At 41.0% G+C, this 20,288-nt stretch overlaps 1 protein-coding gene across 1 annotated transcript; it reads left to right on the top strand.

The window, feature by feature from the left end:
• The first annotated feature begins 1,872 nt into the window (after positions 1-1,872).
• Positions 1,873-19,805, top strand: LOC117260088 (plasminogen-like). The gene is made up of 19 exons (XM_033631969.2): positions 1,873-2,031; positions 2,771-2,906; positions 3,004-3,110; positions 3,560-3,674; positions 3,768-3,907; positions 4,154-4,274; positions 5,033-5,151; positions 6,078-6,237; positions 6,358-6,473; positions 6,590-6,749; positions 6,877-7,061; positions 7,153-7,301; positions 7,480-7,573; positions 8,155-8,269; positions 13,288-13,362; positions 13,453-13,593; positions 14,296-14,402; positions 18,753-18,898; positions 19,430-19,805. Exons 1-19 carry the CDS (start codon positions 1,914-1,916, stop codon positions 19,589-19,591), a joined length of 2,466 nt encoding a protein of 821 aa, XP_033487860.2. The 5' UTR covers positions 1,873-1,913; the 3' UTR covers positions 19,592-19,805.
• The last annotated feature ends 483 nt before the right edge of the window (positions 19,806-20,288 follow it).

Below are 20,288 nucleotides of genomic sequence, written 5' to 3'. Positions count from 1 at the left end.
TGAATTTATAGCCTGAGCTAATTTGCAATGCCCATCCCTAGCTGAGCGTTAAAATCCAATAGGCTCAGCAACGAAAACACAAGTGACAGTGTAAAGTACACACAACAGTAAAAGTATAGACAGAACAATGCAACATATAAACTGCAATACATAATTAACACCATAGAATAGGAAGCACCAAATTATTCATGACTGCATCACTGATTCCTCTTCAAAAACTGCTTCAGTTTGAGTTTATAGTGATTGAAATCAGGATCCAGTATAAGTTCTGAAGGTAAAGAATTCCAAATTTTAATTCCACGGACAGAAAAAGCTGTTTCTCCAAATGAGGATTCACACGGGAACCTTACAATTCCCATTGGCTGCTCCGCGTGTTATTGAGCCAGAAGCTCTCAGTGGAACCATAAGTTCACTGAGCACCTGGGGAGCCTAATTATTTAGGCATTTTTGGATGAGTTTGAAATTGGCAAAATTATTGAAATAATCAAAACTTAGTATATTTAATTTCTGAAGAACGTGACAATGATGTGCTCTTATTGGATTCCTTTGCAAAATTTTAATGGCTGGATTATATATCATCATAAGAGGCTTTATTTTTGTAGATGTCGCTTGTGACCAAGAGGTTACACAGTAACTTAAATGTGAAAAAAATCATAGCATGCACAAAACTGTTTGCAGCGTGAAATGGGAGACAGTCCCTGATAAGTCTAAATGTACGGAAGTTTGCTTTTGCAACCCTGCTCACCATCTTAACATGCTTCTCGAATTTTAGTTGTGAATCTAATATGAGGCCGAGGTATTTTACCTGACCTGTTTGATATTTTGTCCATTAATATTTAGATTTAACACATTAGCTTCTGTTGATGAGCGAACACTGGCAGAGAAGCAAACTTGCACCGTTTTGTTAATATTAAGTGAGAGATGTGACTTTTCAAACTATGCTGCGATGGACTGTAAACGACATAACAGCTATCTGGAAGCTGCCAGAGATGTTTTCACAGATACATGTATGACTGTATCATCCCCATACATCTGAAAACCTGCTCCGACACATGATTGTGGTAAGTGTGTAATGTATAAGCTAAAAAAGAGCGGACCAAGAGCAGAACCCTGAGGTACTCCTGTACTAGTCTGTGGGAAAAATTTCTCATCATTAATGATAACGCACTGTTATCAGTGTTAACAACAGCAGCTAGCAAAAGCCTCAGCTGGGAGCAGCAGCAGAAGGAAACAGAATTCAGTTCTTTCAGGTTTAAAATTCAAAATCATCAAGGTATCGTTACTGTTTTTTTTTGTTTGTTTGTTTTTTGCTAATTCACCAATTACTACAAGAACGAAGCAGCTACCCCATCGACATACCAGCCCGGATCAATGTCCTGTATTATTATCCACAAAAATACTTAATGTATTAAAAATAAGAAGCGCTCGTTACGCAGGAAAATTAATTGAAGAGCCTCCTTCAGGACATATATTCACAGAAGCCTCTCATCATTAACTTAGTCAAGAATTTGAAAGACAGTGGCACAATTTCCCACAACTGAACAGTTGTTACTCAGACCTAACGCCTACTCAAGAGTCTAAAGTATGATGTTTTGTAATAACCTTTGTTTGTAATTGAGAACATTGATCCTTTTAGTTGAAGATTAATTTTATGTTATACATTGATTAGATGTAATCTAGACCACATAGTATTCATCAGTCGAATGAGAATCAAGTCTGTATTACAATATATTATTTTAACAAATACACACATGTATTACCATAGGCGGTTACTGAAAAAAAAAGAAAAAAGATGAGTATGTACTTGAGGTCACATTATTAAAAGTGTTTCAAAACCTGTTGCTTGTTTGCTGTTCTTGTCTGACCAATGATTGACTAAAAATAGATTGAGCCGTCCTATTTATTTTTCTGAAATGCTAAAGGAGCGCAGTCACATCCCAGGAGGTACCTCGGTGACTTTGTCGATTGTGAGCTGCCTCATCATGGACCTGTGCAAACTAGCTTTGCTCCTGGGAGCCCTAACCTGCACTGGTAAGATATAATGGTACCTTTGAATGATAATTGCGAGTAGTTCACAATAATTTAAGTGCCCTAAATTATAAATAAAAGTAAGACAGACATTACTTTGCTTCACTGTGAGAGCACCTCATCAGGACAACCTTGTCCACATTGATAATATATGCCCTTTAAATACTATTTTCATCATTGAATCAAGTCAGGATGTATTATGAGATGGGTAGGAATGCACATCAAACTAACTGATTTAATTTTATCTTTTTTTTTTTTCAGAAATATATTTAGAGTACTAGCTGTAAAATGTTTTGCTAAGCTGTTTTCAACAAAGCGGCTGGGTCACAAACTTTAACATTTTATAGCTGAGCTGTATTAAAACATGTTTTTGATAACATATAAGATGAGAAATAGGCGATGCAGTAACAGAATCTTGAGACATATTTGATCAGCGCTGCCTAGTTTGATAGTTTACCACAGTTTACGTGCAGTGATTAACATAATTGACAGCTGCTTTCTCCGAAAACAGCCTGTGATTGACCAAAGTCTTCTGTCATGGTCTAGATTTTCTCAAACCTGAAAACAGAGCCAAGTGAAGATGCGCACATCTAGTGTTCTTTCAGACCACTTGAACTGCAATTAAACTTTATAAGGGGATTTTTGCCCAGTGATGCCAGAATTAAACTGCCTACGCGAGCTTGAATGCTAAAAATGTACTGTATATTTGACACTGAATTCATAGTTTTGTCCCTGATTCCAGCAAGTGGTACTGAGGTGGATGGCTACACCAAAACTGAAGGAGCACAGATCCTCTCGTTGCAGAGAAGACAGTACTCAGTTAACAACGTGGCTGAATGTGCCGCCAAATGTGACACTGAAACATCCTTCACATGCAGGTAAGTTCACACCTTTAAAATCCAGTTTTTACCTTAACATCTAACATTTACATCCAAAGCTAAGCATTCTGACTCGACACCTGCTGTGTTTTCATAGGTCTTTCACATATAATCAAAGGGATGACGGGTGTTGGACAGCACCGGACAACTCTAAAACACTGATGGCTCAGCGTGGAAAAAGCACAATGTTGTATGAAAAAAAAGGCAAGTTTTTTGTCTTTTCATCTACATAAACAGCCCAAAGTCTTTTCTACAACAGTGCACATACTGTTCATCAGTGTAGATTCTTCTTGATATTTAGCCTCCATCACATTGTCGTTAATATTTAGCCTATATGATGCATGATCAGTGATGTTTGGAGTGTGTCCTCAGGGCTTCATGTTTTTCTTCAGGGTTTTTTGTGAAAGCATAACAAAATCTAAACGTGAAATCAATGAGTCATGCCCTGAGATTGAAAGAAGACACTCGTTGCATGTCCAAATTGCACCAACTTTTTAGTTTTAGTTAGACAGGAAAAAAGGTCCATAACTCTGCAGTGCATGATACAGTAAACTTGTCAACAACCATTCCACCTAAATACCAAGCTGGTTTTATTGAATGATCAAACATGCAAAGCTGAAAGTTTCCTTTGGTGTATATTTTTTCTTGTGCAGTGTACCTACTGGAGTGTACATTTGGAACAGGAAAACAATACAGAGGAACAAAGTCCACAACAAAAACAGGAAAGACATGTCAGAGATGGGACGAAAGATACCCACATACACCTAAGTATGTATTCATGCAACATCATGTCAGTTTACACATCACATCATATCCGTTTTATGTCTGTTCATGTAATTTTTCTCAATGTGTGTGCTGCAGCATTACACCAGAGGAATATCCCCGAGCAGAGCTGGAGTCCAACTTCTGCAGGAACCCTGATGGAGCCAGTGAGGGACCCTGGTGTTACACCACTGACCCAGACACCCGCTGGGAATACTGCGATGTAGCCATCTGCCCTGGTAAATAATTTATTTCATGTGTTTATTATTATGTTTGTTTGTGTGTGATATCAGTGACAGCAAAGCACAAATACAAACTATTGTATCATAAATTCTTCTGCTTTTCAACCTTATATATGCATAGTGCGTGTGTGCGTGTGTGTGTGTGTGTGTGTGTGTGTGTGGTATAAAGTGTCATCAAAAGTGCCACAGTAGACCAGTACAGCAGAGAGGTTATGTCATGAGTCTGTGCTTGTTCCTTTACAGATGAGTGTATGCACTGCAATGGTGAGGACTACAGAGGAAGAATCTCCATTACAGAAGACAGTTACACCTGCCAACGCTGGGACTCCCAGGAACCTCACAGCCATGGCTATGACCCTCACGCGTAAGACGACAAAGCAGCACATCAATCTATCAACCAACCTCACGCAGTATTACATGAAATTTGATAAATGTTATCAGGAAGAATGTATTAACTAAGAAACCGAACAACCCATTGTCCCCCTATGGACTTTTTTTTTCAAAACTACTTCCTGTTCAAAGACAATGCTTAGTTTTTAAGCTAATCAGGTCCTACTAATCCCAAATAGCGAGGAGAAATTAGAAATGCATACCAAACAAAAGCCTGGCTCTCAGGAGGTTACTACAATTTAAAAAATGTGGACATCCAGGGTGTTTGATGCAGTTTTATAGAGCAGCAGTAGAGGGCCTCCTGACCTACGCAATAACTTTGTGGTTTGGCAACATGTCAACTGAGGACAATAGACAGCTGGATATAGTGGTACCCAGAATTACTGGATGTGATGTCACACCCCTAACAGAAATTTAAAAGGTCAGGCTACAAAGGGAGTTTAAAGTTAGAGTTAAAGTTTTAAAGGACCCCTCTCCCCCATCAAACAACCTCTTTAATTTACATTCTTCTCACAAAAGACTAACAAGTATTAAGACCAGAACATCCAAGTTCCAAAGCAGCACTATTTTTTTTGCCTTTTGTCTCTGTGTAAGTGAGCTCACTAAGTCAAAATCCAATCAATCATATTATAGCAATAAAGTATTGAATCTTGGAAATAAAACAAATCTTCTAGAAGCTAAACATTGATTTTTGTCATGATGATTTTTTTTTTCATTTTTGGATTCCTCTAGTTTTTCAGATAAAGATCTTGTAGAGAACTTCTGCAGAAACCCTGATGGTGAACGCCGACCATGGTGCTTCACCACTGACCCGTCCAAACGATGGGACTATTGCGACATACCCCGCTGCAGTAAGTGTTCCTATTTCCTATTTTATGTGTTTCCTTTACTTCTGCTCTATTTCACTATCATAACACCTTAAACCCGTCCAAGCTTCCATCATTGAGAGTCAGGGTCAGAGGAATTTTATTCACACAAGAGCAAAAATGTAAAAATGTGTTTTAGCTGCGCAGGTGTGCACATTTTTAGACAAAAGGTGTGACTTCGGTCCCTCGTACTGTTTAACCACTTCCTGCTGCAGGACCACCGAACTGTCAAACTGACCCTGCACTGCAACCTGAGGAAGAAAAGAAAATACCACATCAGTTATTTTGATATTGTCATTTTTTGACAAAATTAAAACGATTAACATAGTACATCTTTTCAGTCGAGCACAGAGGAGCTCCATCTGCAGCTTACAAAATTTTAACACAATACACACACACACACACACACACACACACACATATACATATATATATATATATATATATATATATATATATATCCCATTGTGGTTGTTCCAGGAACTATTCAGTAATTCTGATTATCACAGTCAGTTTCATTGTCATTTGAAATTCTTTAAAACAGTGATTCCTACTGGTCCAGCCATGGGGTCCAGATTTCTCTGTCGTCATTTGTTCAAGGTCCACACAGCTCAATGTATTCAGCATCATACCTGCATTTGGCCACATCATTAAGCTAGTTAGCTGTCTCTGTCATGTGGCTATCCATTAGTCCCTCACTCTATAGCGGGAAAAGGCACTTCAGAGTAGAAGCTTTGTGCCATAAATTCACTGTACTTCAAAACAGAGTGTGTTTTTTACAAACTTGACATATTTGCAAGTCACTTGCTGCCCATCCTTAATGGATGACCCACAAGACTGCTTTAAAACACTGCCACTACTTTTTTTTTATTCAAGTTCTCCACCTAATCCATCTTATCATCTGTGCTAAGCAACCCCGCCTCCAACCATCGCCCCAGAGCTGACCTGTATCACTGGTAACGGTGAAACGTACCGAGGCACGGTTGCCGTGACTAAATCAAACAAAACATGCCAGAGCTGGTCGTCTCAGACGCCACACCAACACTACTACCTACAAATGTACACCTGCAAGTAAGAGCTACTATGACTGAAACCCTTTTAAAGGCTTTTCATATATGAGGGACATACGGTCTGTCACCTTATCGTTGGCTCTACATGTGTTCATCATTATTACTGTCTGTTGTTTGTCAGAGGCCTGGATGAGAACTACTGTCGTAACCCTGACAATGTGGCGATGCCCTGGTGTTACACCACTGACAATGCGACTCGCTGGGAGTACTGCGATGTGCCACGCTGTGGAGATACAGGTATGGCAGTGATCAGTGACCACAATCTCTTACCTAACTACAATATCAATGTCAGTGGTGGTGATAAATGTAAACGGCATAATTGAGTCAGCTCAATTTCCTGTCTCCTGCTGTAGATGAGCCAGTGACCCATCCAGAGGAGGAGGACTGTTATGAGGGGGATGGGTCAAGTTACCGTGGCATGACATCAGAGACTATCAGTGGAAAAAAATGCCAAGACTGGAGCGCCATGACTCCACACAACCACAGCTATACCCCACAGAACTACCCCAAAGCGTGAGCTTCAAATAGCAACAACAAACCAACAGAGATCATTGGTTCCTTTGATTCTGAGAGTAAAACACAAAATCTTGTAGAGAAAGGTTCCCGCTGTCCTGAAGTTCCACGCTTTCTCTTTCAACAGGGACCTCAGGATGAACCTGTGCAGAAACCCTGATGGAGACGAAGCTCCCTGGTGTTACACTACAGACCCCAGTGTCCGCTGGGAGTTCTGCAACTTGGAGCAATGCCCCACCAATTCTACGGAAGAGACACCCACAGCCTCACCTAATCCCCAGACCCCATCCACTGCAGTTCCACCACACAAAGGTAAATTAGTCAACCTCTACATTATGCATTTGTACACTTTTAGTTAGTTGTATGATTGATTTGCCCCCCCCCCCTCCTTTGGTTGCATTAGACTGTAAGACTGGAAATGGAGAAACATACCGGGGTCCAACCTCTATCACCACTAAGGGTGTGACCTGCCAGGCCTGGAGTGCTCAGAGCCCTCACCAACACAAGAGCTTCACCCCAGAAACTCACCCTGACAAGGGGCTGGAGGGAAATGTAAGTATGTGTGTGTGTGTGTGTGTGTGTGTGTGTGTGTGTGTTCCTGTATTAACATTTTGAGTGACAGACTTTTGGAGTTTTGCTCTGGATGTAATGAACACATTCATGTTAAAATCTGGTAAATCATTGTTTTTGTTTTGAGTTCATTGACTCCCTCTTTGTATGTCACTGTCAGAGCTGCAGAAACCCAGGCAATGATGCGAGCGGACCATGGTGCTATACTACTGACAATAACACAAGATGGGACTACTGTCACATCCCAAACTGTGGTATGTGAAACCTATTTGTATGTAGAGGATTACAATCAATCATTGAGTTTTTTAACCACCTGTGTGCTGTCCTGAGTGAAATCTCCCCCTTTTTCTTAAAGGGGCATGCTTCCCCAGGGAGGTTTCTTTTCCATCTACAGCAGCTTCATGCGTTTTTTGAGATGATAGAATGCCTAAAAATCTGTACAAAAACATGATAGTTGCAAAGGGAAAAAAATCATCCTGTAGAGCCTTTGTCTGATTTTGTATCTAATGTCCAATCCACACATGTACTGCAAACCTGGAATTATGGAAGAGCGGTATTTGAAAACACAAATGAAGAAATCAGTTGGGTTTTGTTTAACGTGGCCTCAGGTCAAACTTTAGAACTCGCTCCTATCTAATGTTAAGAGTCTTATAATAGAATCAATTTTTTGTCCATCTAACTGTTTTGTTTTACCATGTGTCCGAGCATTATCCTCACAGGCTGCTTGCCATGGCTGTAAACTTTAAGTCTTGTTAGATGACACCACTTTAAACAAATTCAAAGTTTGTGTTTCACTTCTCCTGCAAGAATTCATGACTCTGAGCTTTCCTTACAGTTGATTCGAAATGTGGGACGCCAGTCGCCAAACCAAAGCGTTGTTTTGGTCGGATTGTGGGAGGCTGCGTGTCTAAACCTCACTCGTGGCCCTGGCAAATCAGCCTCCAGACCACGTGAGTAAAAAGTGTCTTGCAACATTTGCAAAATATGATTAAAGTTTAAGTGATACTGGGTTTTTAAAAGATGATGCCCCACTTTGTACCTTTACTGTCTAGGTCTTCAACATAGGGTCCAGGACCCCCAGGGGGTCCACAGGGTTACTGCTGGGGGCCAAATTATTCTTTTGATAATTGTTGAAAATTTGATTTTTTCTTTTCAAAATTAAAATGTCTTAAAATATACATGAACATGAATCCAACATATTTTACCCTTGGCAACAACTTATCTTTGTGAAAGTGGAGTTTCCTCCCTCACCTACCTGAAAAGCAAATACAGCTTAAGACTGCAGCCTGAGGCTGATATGGCCTTCTGCCTGACATCCACCTACATGATTTAATATGCAATGCAATTTATACTATATATGTAGTAGGGGGTCCCTGCTCCATCTTTTTTTCAGCTAAGGGGTCCTTAGCTTAAAAAATGTCGAAGGCCCCTGCTCTAATGTATACAATGGGGTCACAGAAGTTTCATCAATTTCTCTAGAAGATAATTAACTGGCAATGACTGAAAAACCCAGACAGTCACAACATGGGAAACAGGTTACATTTTTATTGCTATTATTGAAGGAGATGAAATATTTTTTATATCCAGATATTCTGAAGAGTATTTTTGGGAAATTGGAAATACCTTCTGAACAGTAGTAGTCCTATACTGTATGTTTTTAAATGACCTTCTGAGATTCTCATACATCACTGGTTAATTATGTTTTAGAAAAATGGATATATGATTGTAAAAACAAAAAAAAAGCTGGGGGGTGGGGGGATCCTCCCAGGGAACTGTCAGTTCAATGAGAAGCACCTGCTTTGAAAAAATTGATGAGATTGATGAGTCTTGGAACTTGAGTTGTCTCCCCAAGTCGACCTGCAGCTCCCAGTCTAGCGCTGTGGTGAAAAGGCGGGTTACGGACTTGGATTGTATTGGTGGCTGCTCCCCAGCCCTGACGAAGGTGATGGTGTTCTTGGCATTTTGTTGCTTATTGTTGTTCTTGGCTACAGTGTTGTAGATGGACTCAGTAATTGTCTTCGGTCCTGGTCTCTGCCGCCAACTATAGTGGCCCTCCCCAAGGGCTATCGGGCAACTGCTGAGGATGTGCTCAAGCAAGCACTTCCCAGAGCATTGGGAACAAGCCAGAGAATCGCTCCTGCTCCAGAGATCAAATCAAATCAAATCAACTTTATTTATATGGCACTTTTCATACAACAGTAGCACAAAGTGCCTCACAGGTTAAAAACAACAAAGAACCAAAACAGAAAACAAAAAAGAAAAGAGAAAACCCAACCCTCCCACCCCACATAGAGATACATAAATATACACACACACACTCACACACACACACACACACACACACACACACACACACAAGCTCACACCCATACACACTAGCTACTAAAGAGACATGGCTGAGCATCGAGACCCGAGGCAAGGAAAAAGCCACCTCGGGACCGTCCAGACTGAGAGGGCCCACGGTCCACGGCCACAGGGAGCGCCGCCGTAGAGACCTCCCTGACCTGGGCAGACAGGAGGCTCCACACCGAGGTGTAGTGCCCTTCAGCCACCCAGGTCAGAGCTGTCCACGGGACGGCACTCCCATCGGTAGACCAGGAACAACTCTCAGTGTGTTTCCCATGAGGAAACACTGGAGCTAAAAACTGAGGGACTAAAACAGTAGGGTAGGATAAAAGGCATAAAATGAACCAAATAAACAAAAAGCTATTTAGCTCATAAAATTAAGTTAATAGCTAGGTAAGAATGATCTAAAACAGAGACATAAAATGCATCAAAACTAAAACCTATAGGCTAACTAAAATAATAAAAGATAAAGATTAAATGAGATAAGAACGTAAAAAGAGGAAGGGTAAGAGCAAAAACAAATAGATAAATCGATTAAAAGCCTGATAAAAGGAATTTAAAATAGATAAATAAAGAGATCAGCTAAAAGCCTGATTAAAAAGATGAGTTTCGAGCCTTTTTTTAAAAACATCAACAGTCTCTGCAGCCCTGAGGTTCTCCGGCAGGCTGTTCCACATTCGGGTTCCATAATAACTAAATGCCGCCTCCCCGTGTGCTTTAGTCCTAACTTGTGGTATGGTTAAAAGGCCTGTGCTGGAGGACCTCAGGGTCCGCAAGGGTTGATACGGTAAAAGCGGGTCAGATAAATAAAAAGGCTCAAGACCGTTAAGACATCTAAAAACTAATAAAAGAACCTTAAAATCGATCCTGAAACGCACAGGGAGCCTCGTAAACCAAAGGGTCCATGTCATTGGTCCGACAGCCCATTGGTTCGACATCCCATTAGTCCGACTGTCCGCGGTGCTGAACAGCTCGCAGCGAGCGTATGGTGCACTGTGACCGGCTCTGGGTCAGCTGGGAAAGGCTTGAGGCGGAGCAGGCTCACGGCTTATGTGTTTGTCACTTTCTTTTTCATTTTAACCCACACCATGATCTTTTCCTGACCCTAACCAAGTGGTTTTTGTGCCTAAACCTAACCAGACCTTAACCACAGGGCATCATGATGATTTCGGAACGGACTTTGGAACAATGGGTTTAATATGGTCCGAACAATGGGATGTCAAACCAATGGGCTGTCAGACCAATGGGCAGTTCCCAAACCAAAAGAGGCCAAAGTATGCGAGGTAAGACGCCATGCTGGTAAATCCATGCTTTGAACCTGCCAGGTAAGCCAGACTTGTCAACAGCTGTGAATCATGTCTCAGGCTCCTTGAAAGTTGATTGGACTGCGGCGATGTCCTTGAGACTACAGTTAAAGACCTTGCCTAGGCTCTTGACTGATTTCTCGGTAATAGATGGGATTGCCATGCCATCCAGAAAGAAACAGCACTTGTCTGTCACTCTACCCTTCTTCAGCACCATGGCCCTGGATTTAACTGGTTAGAAGCTCATTATGGCCTAGGAGATGAGCTTTTCCAGTCCTTGAAAAATCCATCTCCTCCAGGCACAGATGTTGTGGTGACTGTGAGGTCATCCATAAAGGCTCTGATGGGAGGGTGCCTAATTCCGGACTTAGATAGAGGGCCTCTACACTCCTCTTCAGCCTTGACTACCATGTTCATGGCTAGGGAAAGGAGGCTAACTGAGATGGTGCACCCAGTTACTATCCCCTTTTCAAGTCGGTGCCAATCAGATGTACAACTTAAAATATATATATGTATATATGTATATATATATTTACGTTTATGTTTGTTAGTAATTCCTGTTTATTTAACTATATATTTGTAAATACTATTGTTTAAATTTCTTATTTTTTCACGTATCTTTCCTCTCTTGCAAAGAGCACCTGTAACATAAATAATTTCCCCTCGGGGATCAATAAAGTATTTCTGATTCTGATTCTGATGTAACACACCCAGAAGTGATTCTGAGCCTGAAGTTTTCATAGTACTTCAGGATGTGGTCCTTGATCTTTCTGGGTATGTGGTGCCATTCCAAGTCTCGACTAGCTTGTGAGGTATTGAGCTATATGCGTTGGCGAGGTCGAGCCACAGCACAACAAGGTCTCCTTTTCCCTCCTGTGACTCCCTAATTAGCTGGTTAACAACTCCAGTGTGTTCGATGCACCCAGGTATGCCAGGGATGCCACCTTTCTGGACTGAGGTGTCAATGTATGCATTCTTGAGGAGAAATTTGTTAGCCTTCTGGATAGGATGCTGAAGAAGATCTTCCCCTCAACACTGAGCAGAGGGATATATCTGAACTGCTCAAGCTTCATGGAATTCTCCTCCTTTGGTATCCAGATGCCCTCCGCCTTTTTCCACTGGTCAGCAACAGCTCCTCTATGCCAAAATGTACGCAGGGTCTTCCAGACAATCCTTTGAGCAGGCTCAGTGACTGCTGCCCTTCTTGCTTCCTGATCATGTTGCGAAGCTCAGCCAGTGGTGGTTTCTCCTCCTCAGTTGCTGCCTTGTACTATTTCGCCAGAGTCCGGAGCCCTTGGCGGAGATGATGGATCTTCTCTGCCCCTGGTTTCATGGTGTAGTCGGGTCTGGTGGTCTTGCCCTCATCCACACCGATCTTCTCTGCCACGAAGGTGACAATGATGGTGGTCATTGTCTGCAGCCATTTATCGGCATCCCCTTTTGCTGTTGATTTGATGATTCTGGCTACATCCTCATCAAACTGGTGCCACAATCTGTGCTGGCTTGCTGGAGGCCACAAGGCTGCTGAACTACTTTGCAGGGAGCTGGAGAGCTTGGCAGGTTCTGGGCTCTGTGGGGTCTCCTGGCCGGGCTCCTCCGTCGTCGCTTCAGGATTGCACTCTCCTTCTCCAAGCATTTCATCTTGTCCTGATGGATTTTCAGGCCACGCTCATTCTTGCAGACCTTGCCGCAAATGCATCTCTCGTTGGTCGTGAAGCCATTAGCCAAAGTCGTCATCATTGTATCCATACTGTCTTCCTTGTGGAAGATGCAAGTTGGGGAGCTGCCCCTCCTTGCCCTGGTGGCAGTCTTTCCAGGCTGTCAACAGTTGTCACCAATCTGTTCTTGGTTGACAACCAGCCTCTTCCCGGGTGTCACTGGCGGAGCCAAATTGCATGTGTGAAAGATACATCCTTGGATGTGCTGGGACACATCATCAGTGAATCATCACTATAGCTGAAGCTATGAACATGAAAATGCAAATGGCCCTATCTAGAGCCAGTGTTTGTTTGTCCATTCTGGGCCACTGTAGAACAACATGTGGAATAAGGCCTTCTCCGTATGTTGATATAAACGGCTCATTGTAACATAAAAACATGATGACTCTGATTTTAGATCATAAACTAATGAAAAGATAGTTACAAATATTATATTTCATTTCTGTAAATAGATGCCCCTAAATCCTACAGGCTGGACCTTTAACAGTGGATGCTGGCTGATATCTTACTTTATTCATTCATTCATTTATTATTATTATTATTATTTAAATGGGTCATATTATATTTCTCATCTGTTTAACTGTTGTCTCTTTCTACCAGTTGGGGATTTCATTTCTGTGGAGGAAGTCTGATTCATCCTCAGTGGGTCCTTACTGCTGAACACTGCATTCACAAGTCAGTGAGATGATTAAAAATAAACATCTACAATCCTGATAACCACTGTACAGCTTGTGTGTAGGTTTATAAACATGTTGTGTACTGTAGGTCTGAGGACCCTGCATACTACAAGGTACTCCTGGGTGTCCACACAAAGTCAGGTGAAGAGCCATCGCGACAGGAAAGGAACGTGGAGAAACTGATGCGTGCACCCAACAACGCTGACATTGCTCTGCTGAAACTGCAGAGGTAAAAACTGGACTGATCATCCTACTGTCACCACTGGTTCAAATATTAATAATCATAGTGGTTCTGATGCAACTATCCTTCCTTAACTCACTATTGCTACTCAGTGGTGGAAAGTCACCAAGTACACTTACTCAGGTACTGTATTTGCACTTTACTGGAGTATTTCCATTTGCAGATACTCTGAACTTCTACTCCACTACATCTCAGTGGCACTTATTCTACTTTTTACTGCACTACACGTATCTGATAACTTTATCTAATTGGTACTTTTCAGATTCAGATTAACAATACAGAATTGATCAACAAATGAAATATTATTATGTCACCCAGAAGTACATAATCATCGGTATGCAACATAATGAAAATCAGCTCCACCTTTAGCAGCTGCACCAACAGCATGGTGTATACATTATTGCATCAATATTATAATCCAGTAATACAACACCTTTTAACGGACACCCTGCAGCCAATCAGAATTGAGTATTCACCCAGACCATGGTATAATATACATTAATCTGAAATGGGCCCTATTACATAATGATGATTTGCCTGTACATGCTAATACGTGTGTACTTTTATTTAAGTAACAGTTTGAATGCATGACTTTTACTCGTAACTGAGTATATCTACACTGTGGTATTGGTATTTTTAAGTAGAAGATCTGAGTACTTCTTCCACTGCTGGTGTTTTGTGTGTTTTCAGCCCTGCAATGATAAATGACAAAGTCCTGCCAGTTTGTCTGCCAGAGCAGGACTACATTGTTCCTGCTAGAACTGAGTGTTATGTCACCGGATGGGGTCAAACCCGAGGTACAGTAAGTTATGTGTGTCTGTGTGGTCTTGTACTGTCTTTGTGAGGACCAATTTAGGTCTTCACACTGTTTTTAAAAGTGTGGACATGCTGGCCAACCCTCACTTCTTCTCAGATGTTTTCAGAAACATATTTTAGTGTCCTGTTTAGCAGTAAAATGAGATAGTTGGTCTGGCTTGGTACTTCAGGAATCAGTACACTGTGTCCAACAAAGCGCCTGGTCACAAACATTCTCATTTTACAGCTCAATAGTATACTGAATTGTGCTTCTGAAAACATTTGACGTGACAAATATGCAATGCAGCTACAGAATCTTAATTCATATTTGAACAACGTTGCCTAGTTTGACAATTTGACCACAATCCATGATCACTGATTGACAGCTGTGTTAGAGACGTCTTGGCCCGGTAGATCATTCCCATAGAACATACTGACAGTTTGAAATAAGACAGTTATTTTCATAAAAGTTACGAACTGTAGATTATATAAAGTTAAAAAAATAAAAATAAAGAAAAAACAGTGGGCCAGATCCTGAAAAGGATTGCACTGCTTTTGCGACCGCTAAACCTGTGCAAATGAGAGAAAAAAATAGCGTGCAATCCACAAAGCACACGCAAAGGGTGAAATGCACGCAAACTGAACTTTAACGCCAGTGAGACCCGTGTATTAAATCCGCGCAATTTCTCTTTCTCCCTCTCTCACTCTCTCTCTCACGCAAAATGATTGCAAATTTCACTCAGTTGGTGGTAACTGTGGAGCATAGCCTATATAAGGGCTGTCATGCCAGGACTCCGGTAATCATGGCAGCAGTGATTGTAGCCAGGCGAAGGCACCGTAATGGCAGGCGCGCACCAGCAAGGATTTATCGGAAGAGAGTATCACTTTTTGATTTAAGTGACAATGAAATCATTTGCAGATACCGGTTGCCAGGCCGCATGATCCTTGCGCTACTAGATGACATCAAGGATGACACTGAGCCTGCCACCCAGAGATCCCATGCTTTACCTGGCATTGTCAAATTAGTGTCTACTAGTGATGCGCGGATGGGCTCTGACGGCACCCGAATCCGCATCTATCCATCAATCATCCATCCACCACCCATCCGAGCAAATTCATTTTCTGTAATTACAGACCCGCATCCACCCGCACCCGCATGTTTATATTATCAGGAAAGATTAGATCCTGACCAATCCCGTCAGCTGACTGACATTAAAATAATCAATAAAATGGCGCCGTTACTCCGTGCGTGAAGGCGCACATTGGCACTCTTAATGAGGAGACACTCATTTCTGCTGCTGCGGGGATCACTGTGTTAAATAAACCCGGTAACACTTTACAAAAGGTACACAAAATTAAAGTAGTTACTGAGGAACTAATGAGTAACTAATGAGGAACTAATGAGGAACTAATGAGTAGTTACTGAGGAACTACGGTACACAAAATTAGAGTAGTTACTGATGAACTAATGAGTAACTAATGAGGAACGAATGAGTAACTAATGAGGAACTAATGAGGAACAAATGAGTAGTTACTGAGGAACTAAGCTACACAAAATTAGAGTAGTTACTGGGAAACTAATGAGGAACGAATGAGGAACTAATGAGGAACGAAAGAGTAGTTACTGAGGAACTAAGCTACACAAAGTAAGAGTAGTTACTGAGGAACGAATGAGGAACGAATGATGAACTAATGAGTAGTCACTGAGGAACTAAGGTACATAAAATTAAAGTAGTTACTGAGGGACTAATGAGGAACTAACTATTAGTTAATGGTCAGTTCTTCAGTAACCCCTGATCAAATTTCAGAGGAGTAGCTACTGAGGAACTAATGATGAACTAACTATTGGTTAATGGTCAGTTCTTCATTAACTCATGATCAAATTTCACAGAGGGGTTAATCACGACTTAATAATTAGTGAACTAGTTACTTCATCAGTACAGAATCATTACTCAATAACCCGTCCATTAGTTAACCTTTTTATGTCCTAAAGTAAAGTGACACATAATAAGTAGTCTTTCATTACATTATCATCATCTTTACAATTAGTTCATTAACAAATAAAATCACAGACAGCAGGATTCTTGAGAAGAGTTTAATTAATTATTTTCAGACCACATACACATTAATATGACCATCCATGTTATTCTGTACAAGGTGCTGACACACCAAACCGACATCAAAGAACTAGCGGCAACGAAAGCCAACTGTTGCATCATCTACGTCGCCTCACATCACCCTGTGTCAGTTGCATTTGAACACACCACAAAGACTACACCCAACGCTTGAAACTGTTACTCATTTATTTTGGCACTGCCCCATTGTCAAAAGACTCTGGAGTGATATTTGTAATTTTATTGTGGACAATATTAAAAAATAATTTAAGCAGTTTTGGAGGGATGTGCTGTTTGGACTTTTTGACTTTAACAGAAATACGGCATTTAGATTTATTATTAATCTCATCTTACTTTTGGCAAGATTTCACATTCACAAATGTAAGTTTACACATAGAAAACATTTTATATTTTTAATATTTTCTTGTAAACTCTTATCCCCCCTGGCCCCTGTTATATGACATATATGTGTAATGTTGAAGATCTGCATTCTGTAAACTTCCTGTCTTAAATAAAGTTGTGGGGGAAAAAAATAAGACTACATCCGACGGCCAAGTAGCACATACGTTCTGCGCCTGCGTAAAAGGAAATAACGCAAAAAGGGAAACCGGAAGTCCGTTGAATGCATGAGATCAACAAAGTAGCGTGGAGTGACAGAGTGATACATCCTGTCAGCCGAGGGGTTTCCTATCTGTGCAGCCGAGCACCGCAGCACTTCCACGGACCATTACATCCAGATGCTCCCCGTGTTTCCTCCACAGGCTCCACTTCGCTCAACTTCACTCAGCTGCCCGACAAACCCGCTGCTTCTTCCCACTTTAACCTGAATAACAAACCAGGGCTCGGTGCTCCGGTTGGATCCAAACGGAGAGCCGGGGCTAACGTTAGCTGGGAAGCTAGCGGAGGCTAACTGGCTGCTTCCCTCCGGTCATGCTGCGGCTAACGCTCCGCTAGCCGCTCCCAGCTAGCTCCGGTTTGTTATTGAGGTTAAAGTGGGAAGAAGCAGCGGATCTGTCGGGCAGCTGAGTGAAGTGGAGCCTGAGGAGGAAGCACCGGTTAGCCCCGGTTTCACTACAGGCAGATTCGCTTGCTACAGGGAAGAGGATGTAACACCTGAACAGCCAGTCAGAGGGATCTCTCTCATCGACAAGCTCCGCCGCCGACTGAACATGCTCAATCAGCCGAAAATTTGGAATGAATGATGAACTAACTATTAGTTAATGGTCAGTTCTTCAGTAAGTCCTGATCAAATTTCAGAGGAGTAGTTACTGAGGAACTAATGAGGAACTAACTGTTACTTAATCATTACCTACTCATTTTGATGTCTCACTTTACTTTAGGGTAGGCTACACAAAAAGAGTAACTAATGAGTAGCTAATGATTCAGTAATCATTACCTAATCATTGTGATGTCTCACTTTACTTTAGGGTACACAAAAAGAGTAACATGAGTAGGTAATGATTCAGTACTCATTACCTACTCATTTTGATGTCTCACTTTACTTTAGGGTACACAAAAAGAGTAACTAATGATTAGGTAATGATTCAGTAATCATTACCTAATCATTGTGATGTCTCACTTTACTTTAGGGTACACAAAAAGAGTAACTAATGAGTAGGTAATGATTCAGTACTCATTACCTACTCATTTTAAAGTGAGACATCAAAATGAGTAGGTAATGAGTACTAAATCATTACCTACTCATTTTGATGTCTCACTTTACTTTAGGGTACACAAAAAGGGAAGGTAATGATTAAGTAATAGTTAGTTCCTCATTAGTTCCTCAGTAACTACTGAAATTTGATCAGGAGTTACTGAAGAACTGACCATTAACTAATAGTTAGTTCCTCATTAGTTCCAAATTTGTTTCATAGTAACTACTTCAAATTTTGTGCACCTCAAACAACTGTACTGTGAACAACGGTGTGATCAGTATACAGTACTTTACACGCAGCCCCCATGATAAATTCTTTAAGCTTAGCCTACCTAAAATGTGACACACTATCATATTTATTTCTAAGGCATCATCGTACAGAATAACATGGATGGTCATATTAATGTGTATGTGGTCTGAAAATAATGAATAAAACTCTTCTCAAGAATCCTGCTGTCTGATTATTTTTGTTAATGAACTAATTGTAAAGATGATGATAATGTAATGAAAGACTACTCATTATGTGTCACTTTCTGTTGCTGTTTCATTTAGAAACTGGATAACTATGTTGAGGTGTGTTGCAGGTACGGCAGGTGCAGGCGTCCTGAAGGAAACTGGAGTCCCAGTGATCGAGAACAAGATCTGTAATAGTCCACGGTACATGAACGGGGAAATCAAGGAAGATGAATTGTGTGCTGGAGTCAATGAGGGAGGAATGGATGCCTGCAAGGTATGAAAAACTACAAAAACTGGGGAATATCTTAGAAAACTACATAGTGCTGTGTATTGCTGTTGACCATGGTCTCATTTGTGATACAGTAGCACTTTATTTAGTATTAGGACATTACAGACCTGGAAAATAAAACATTACTTTTATGAAAAATCTAATTATTATAAAGTAAAATCATTCAGCCACATTGTTCAGTACAACTGCCCATTATGTTACTTCACTGGACTAAACTGTCCGAGCAAGTGGCTTCTTGTTCTAATGGACTCACAGAGTTCAGCACTTCATTAACTACATGTTATTGTAATCAACTGCAATGATTGCCAAAGGTGTAATATAAGACCCAGGGTATATGATTTTAGATATAAATCTTGATTTGTTTGTACATATTTTACCTACATCTGTTAGTGAATATACATTTTCCATATCTCTGTCACTTGTAGTTCTGTGATCTAAAACTTTTCTTCCTTCATGCTTCACTGGTGTTCTTTTCCAGTCTAGTTTTGGACTGAAAACTATATGTTCTCCTTGCAGGGTGACAGCGGTGGTCCCCTGGTGTGTAATAGCCAGAACAGTTACATCCTGCAGGGTGTGACTTCATGGGGTGCTGGATGCGCCGCTCCTATGAGACCCGGCATCTACGCTCGAGTCTCCACATTTGCCGACTGGATCAACAAAACCATTGAAGACAATTAAAACTACCCACCTTACAAAAAATACTGTAGCTTCAGTCGCAGAAAGTAACTGTTTATTGTGCTCTTTGAAGATACTTTCTGATTTCTGATACTTGTCTGATGTCAACAGATGTTTTGTTTCCTCTGGTGTATACACAATAAGCCAATCATGTTTCTGGTTTTGGCATGTAAAGGTGTCTCTGTAAGAGCTGAAAAATAAAACTTAATACAAATGAGATGGGGGATGGAGTCATGCTTCAAAGAAAATTAGTAGTAGTAGTAGTAATAGTAGTAGTAGTGGTAGTAGTAGTATTCATTTATTTATTTTTGCCAATTTACCAATTGCTACTAGGATGAAGCAGCTACCGCATCCACATACCAGCCTGGAACAATGTTCTACATTCAAAAAACAAACAAAAGAAGTAAAATATCTTAGCCTGGAAATCCAGACTCAAATCTAGAAAGATTTTGAGTCTGGCCCTCACCAATACACCCTTCCTACCCAAGGAGCGGCACTAACTGAAGCATATTAAATGCTGCTGCATGCAGTTGGATAACACGATGGCCAATCAGAGCAAAAAACAAGGTGACGTATTCATTGCACTAAGCCCCATTTGTTTGTTGACCAGTGGGGCTAACTGATATATTATGCTTTTGCCATATCCCGTCGGCAAAACGGCAAAAACGTCCTTCCTGGAAACGAATGCTTCTAGGGCAGT

This window comes from Epinephelus lanceolatus, chromosome 4, assembly GCF_041903045.1.
Source record: "Epinephelus lanceolatus isolate andai-2023 chromosome 4, ASM4190304v1, whole genome shotgun sequence".
Classification (NCBI taxonomy): Eukaryota; Metazoa; Chordata; class Actinopteri; order Perciformes; family Serranidae; genus Epinephelus; species Epinephelus lanceolatus.
The sequence above is the reverse complement of the archived record's forward strand: the minus strand, read 5'-3'. Positions and strand labels throughout refer to the sequence as shown.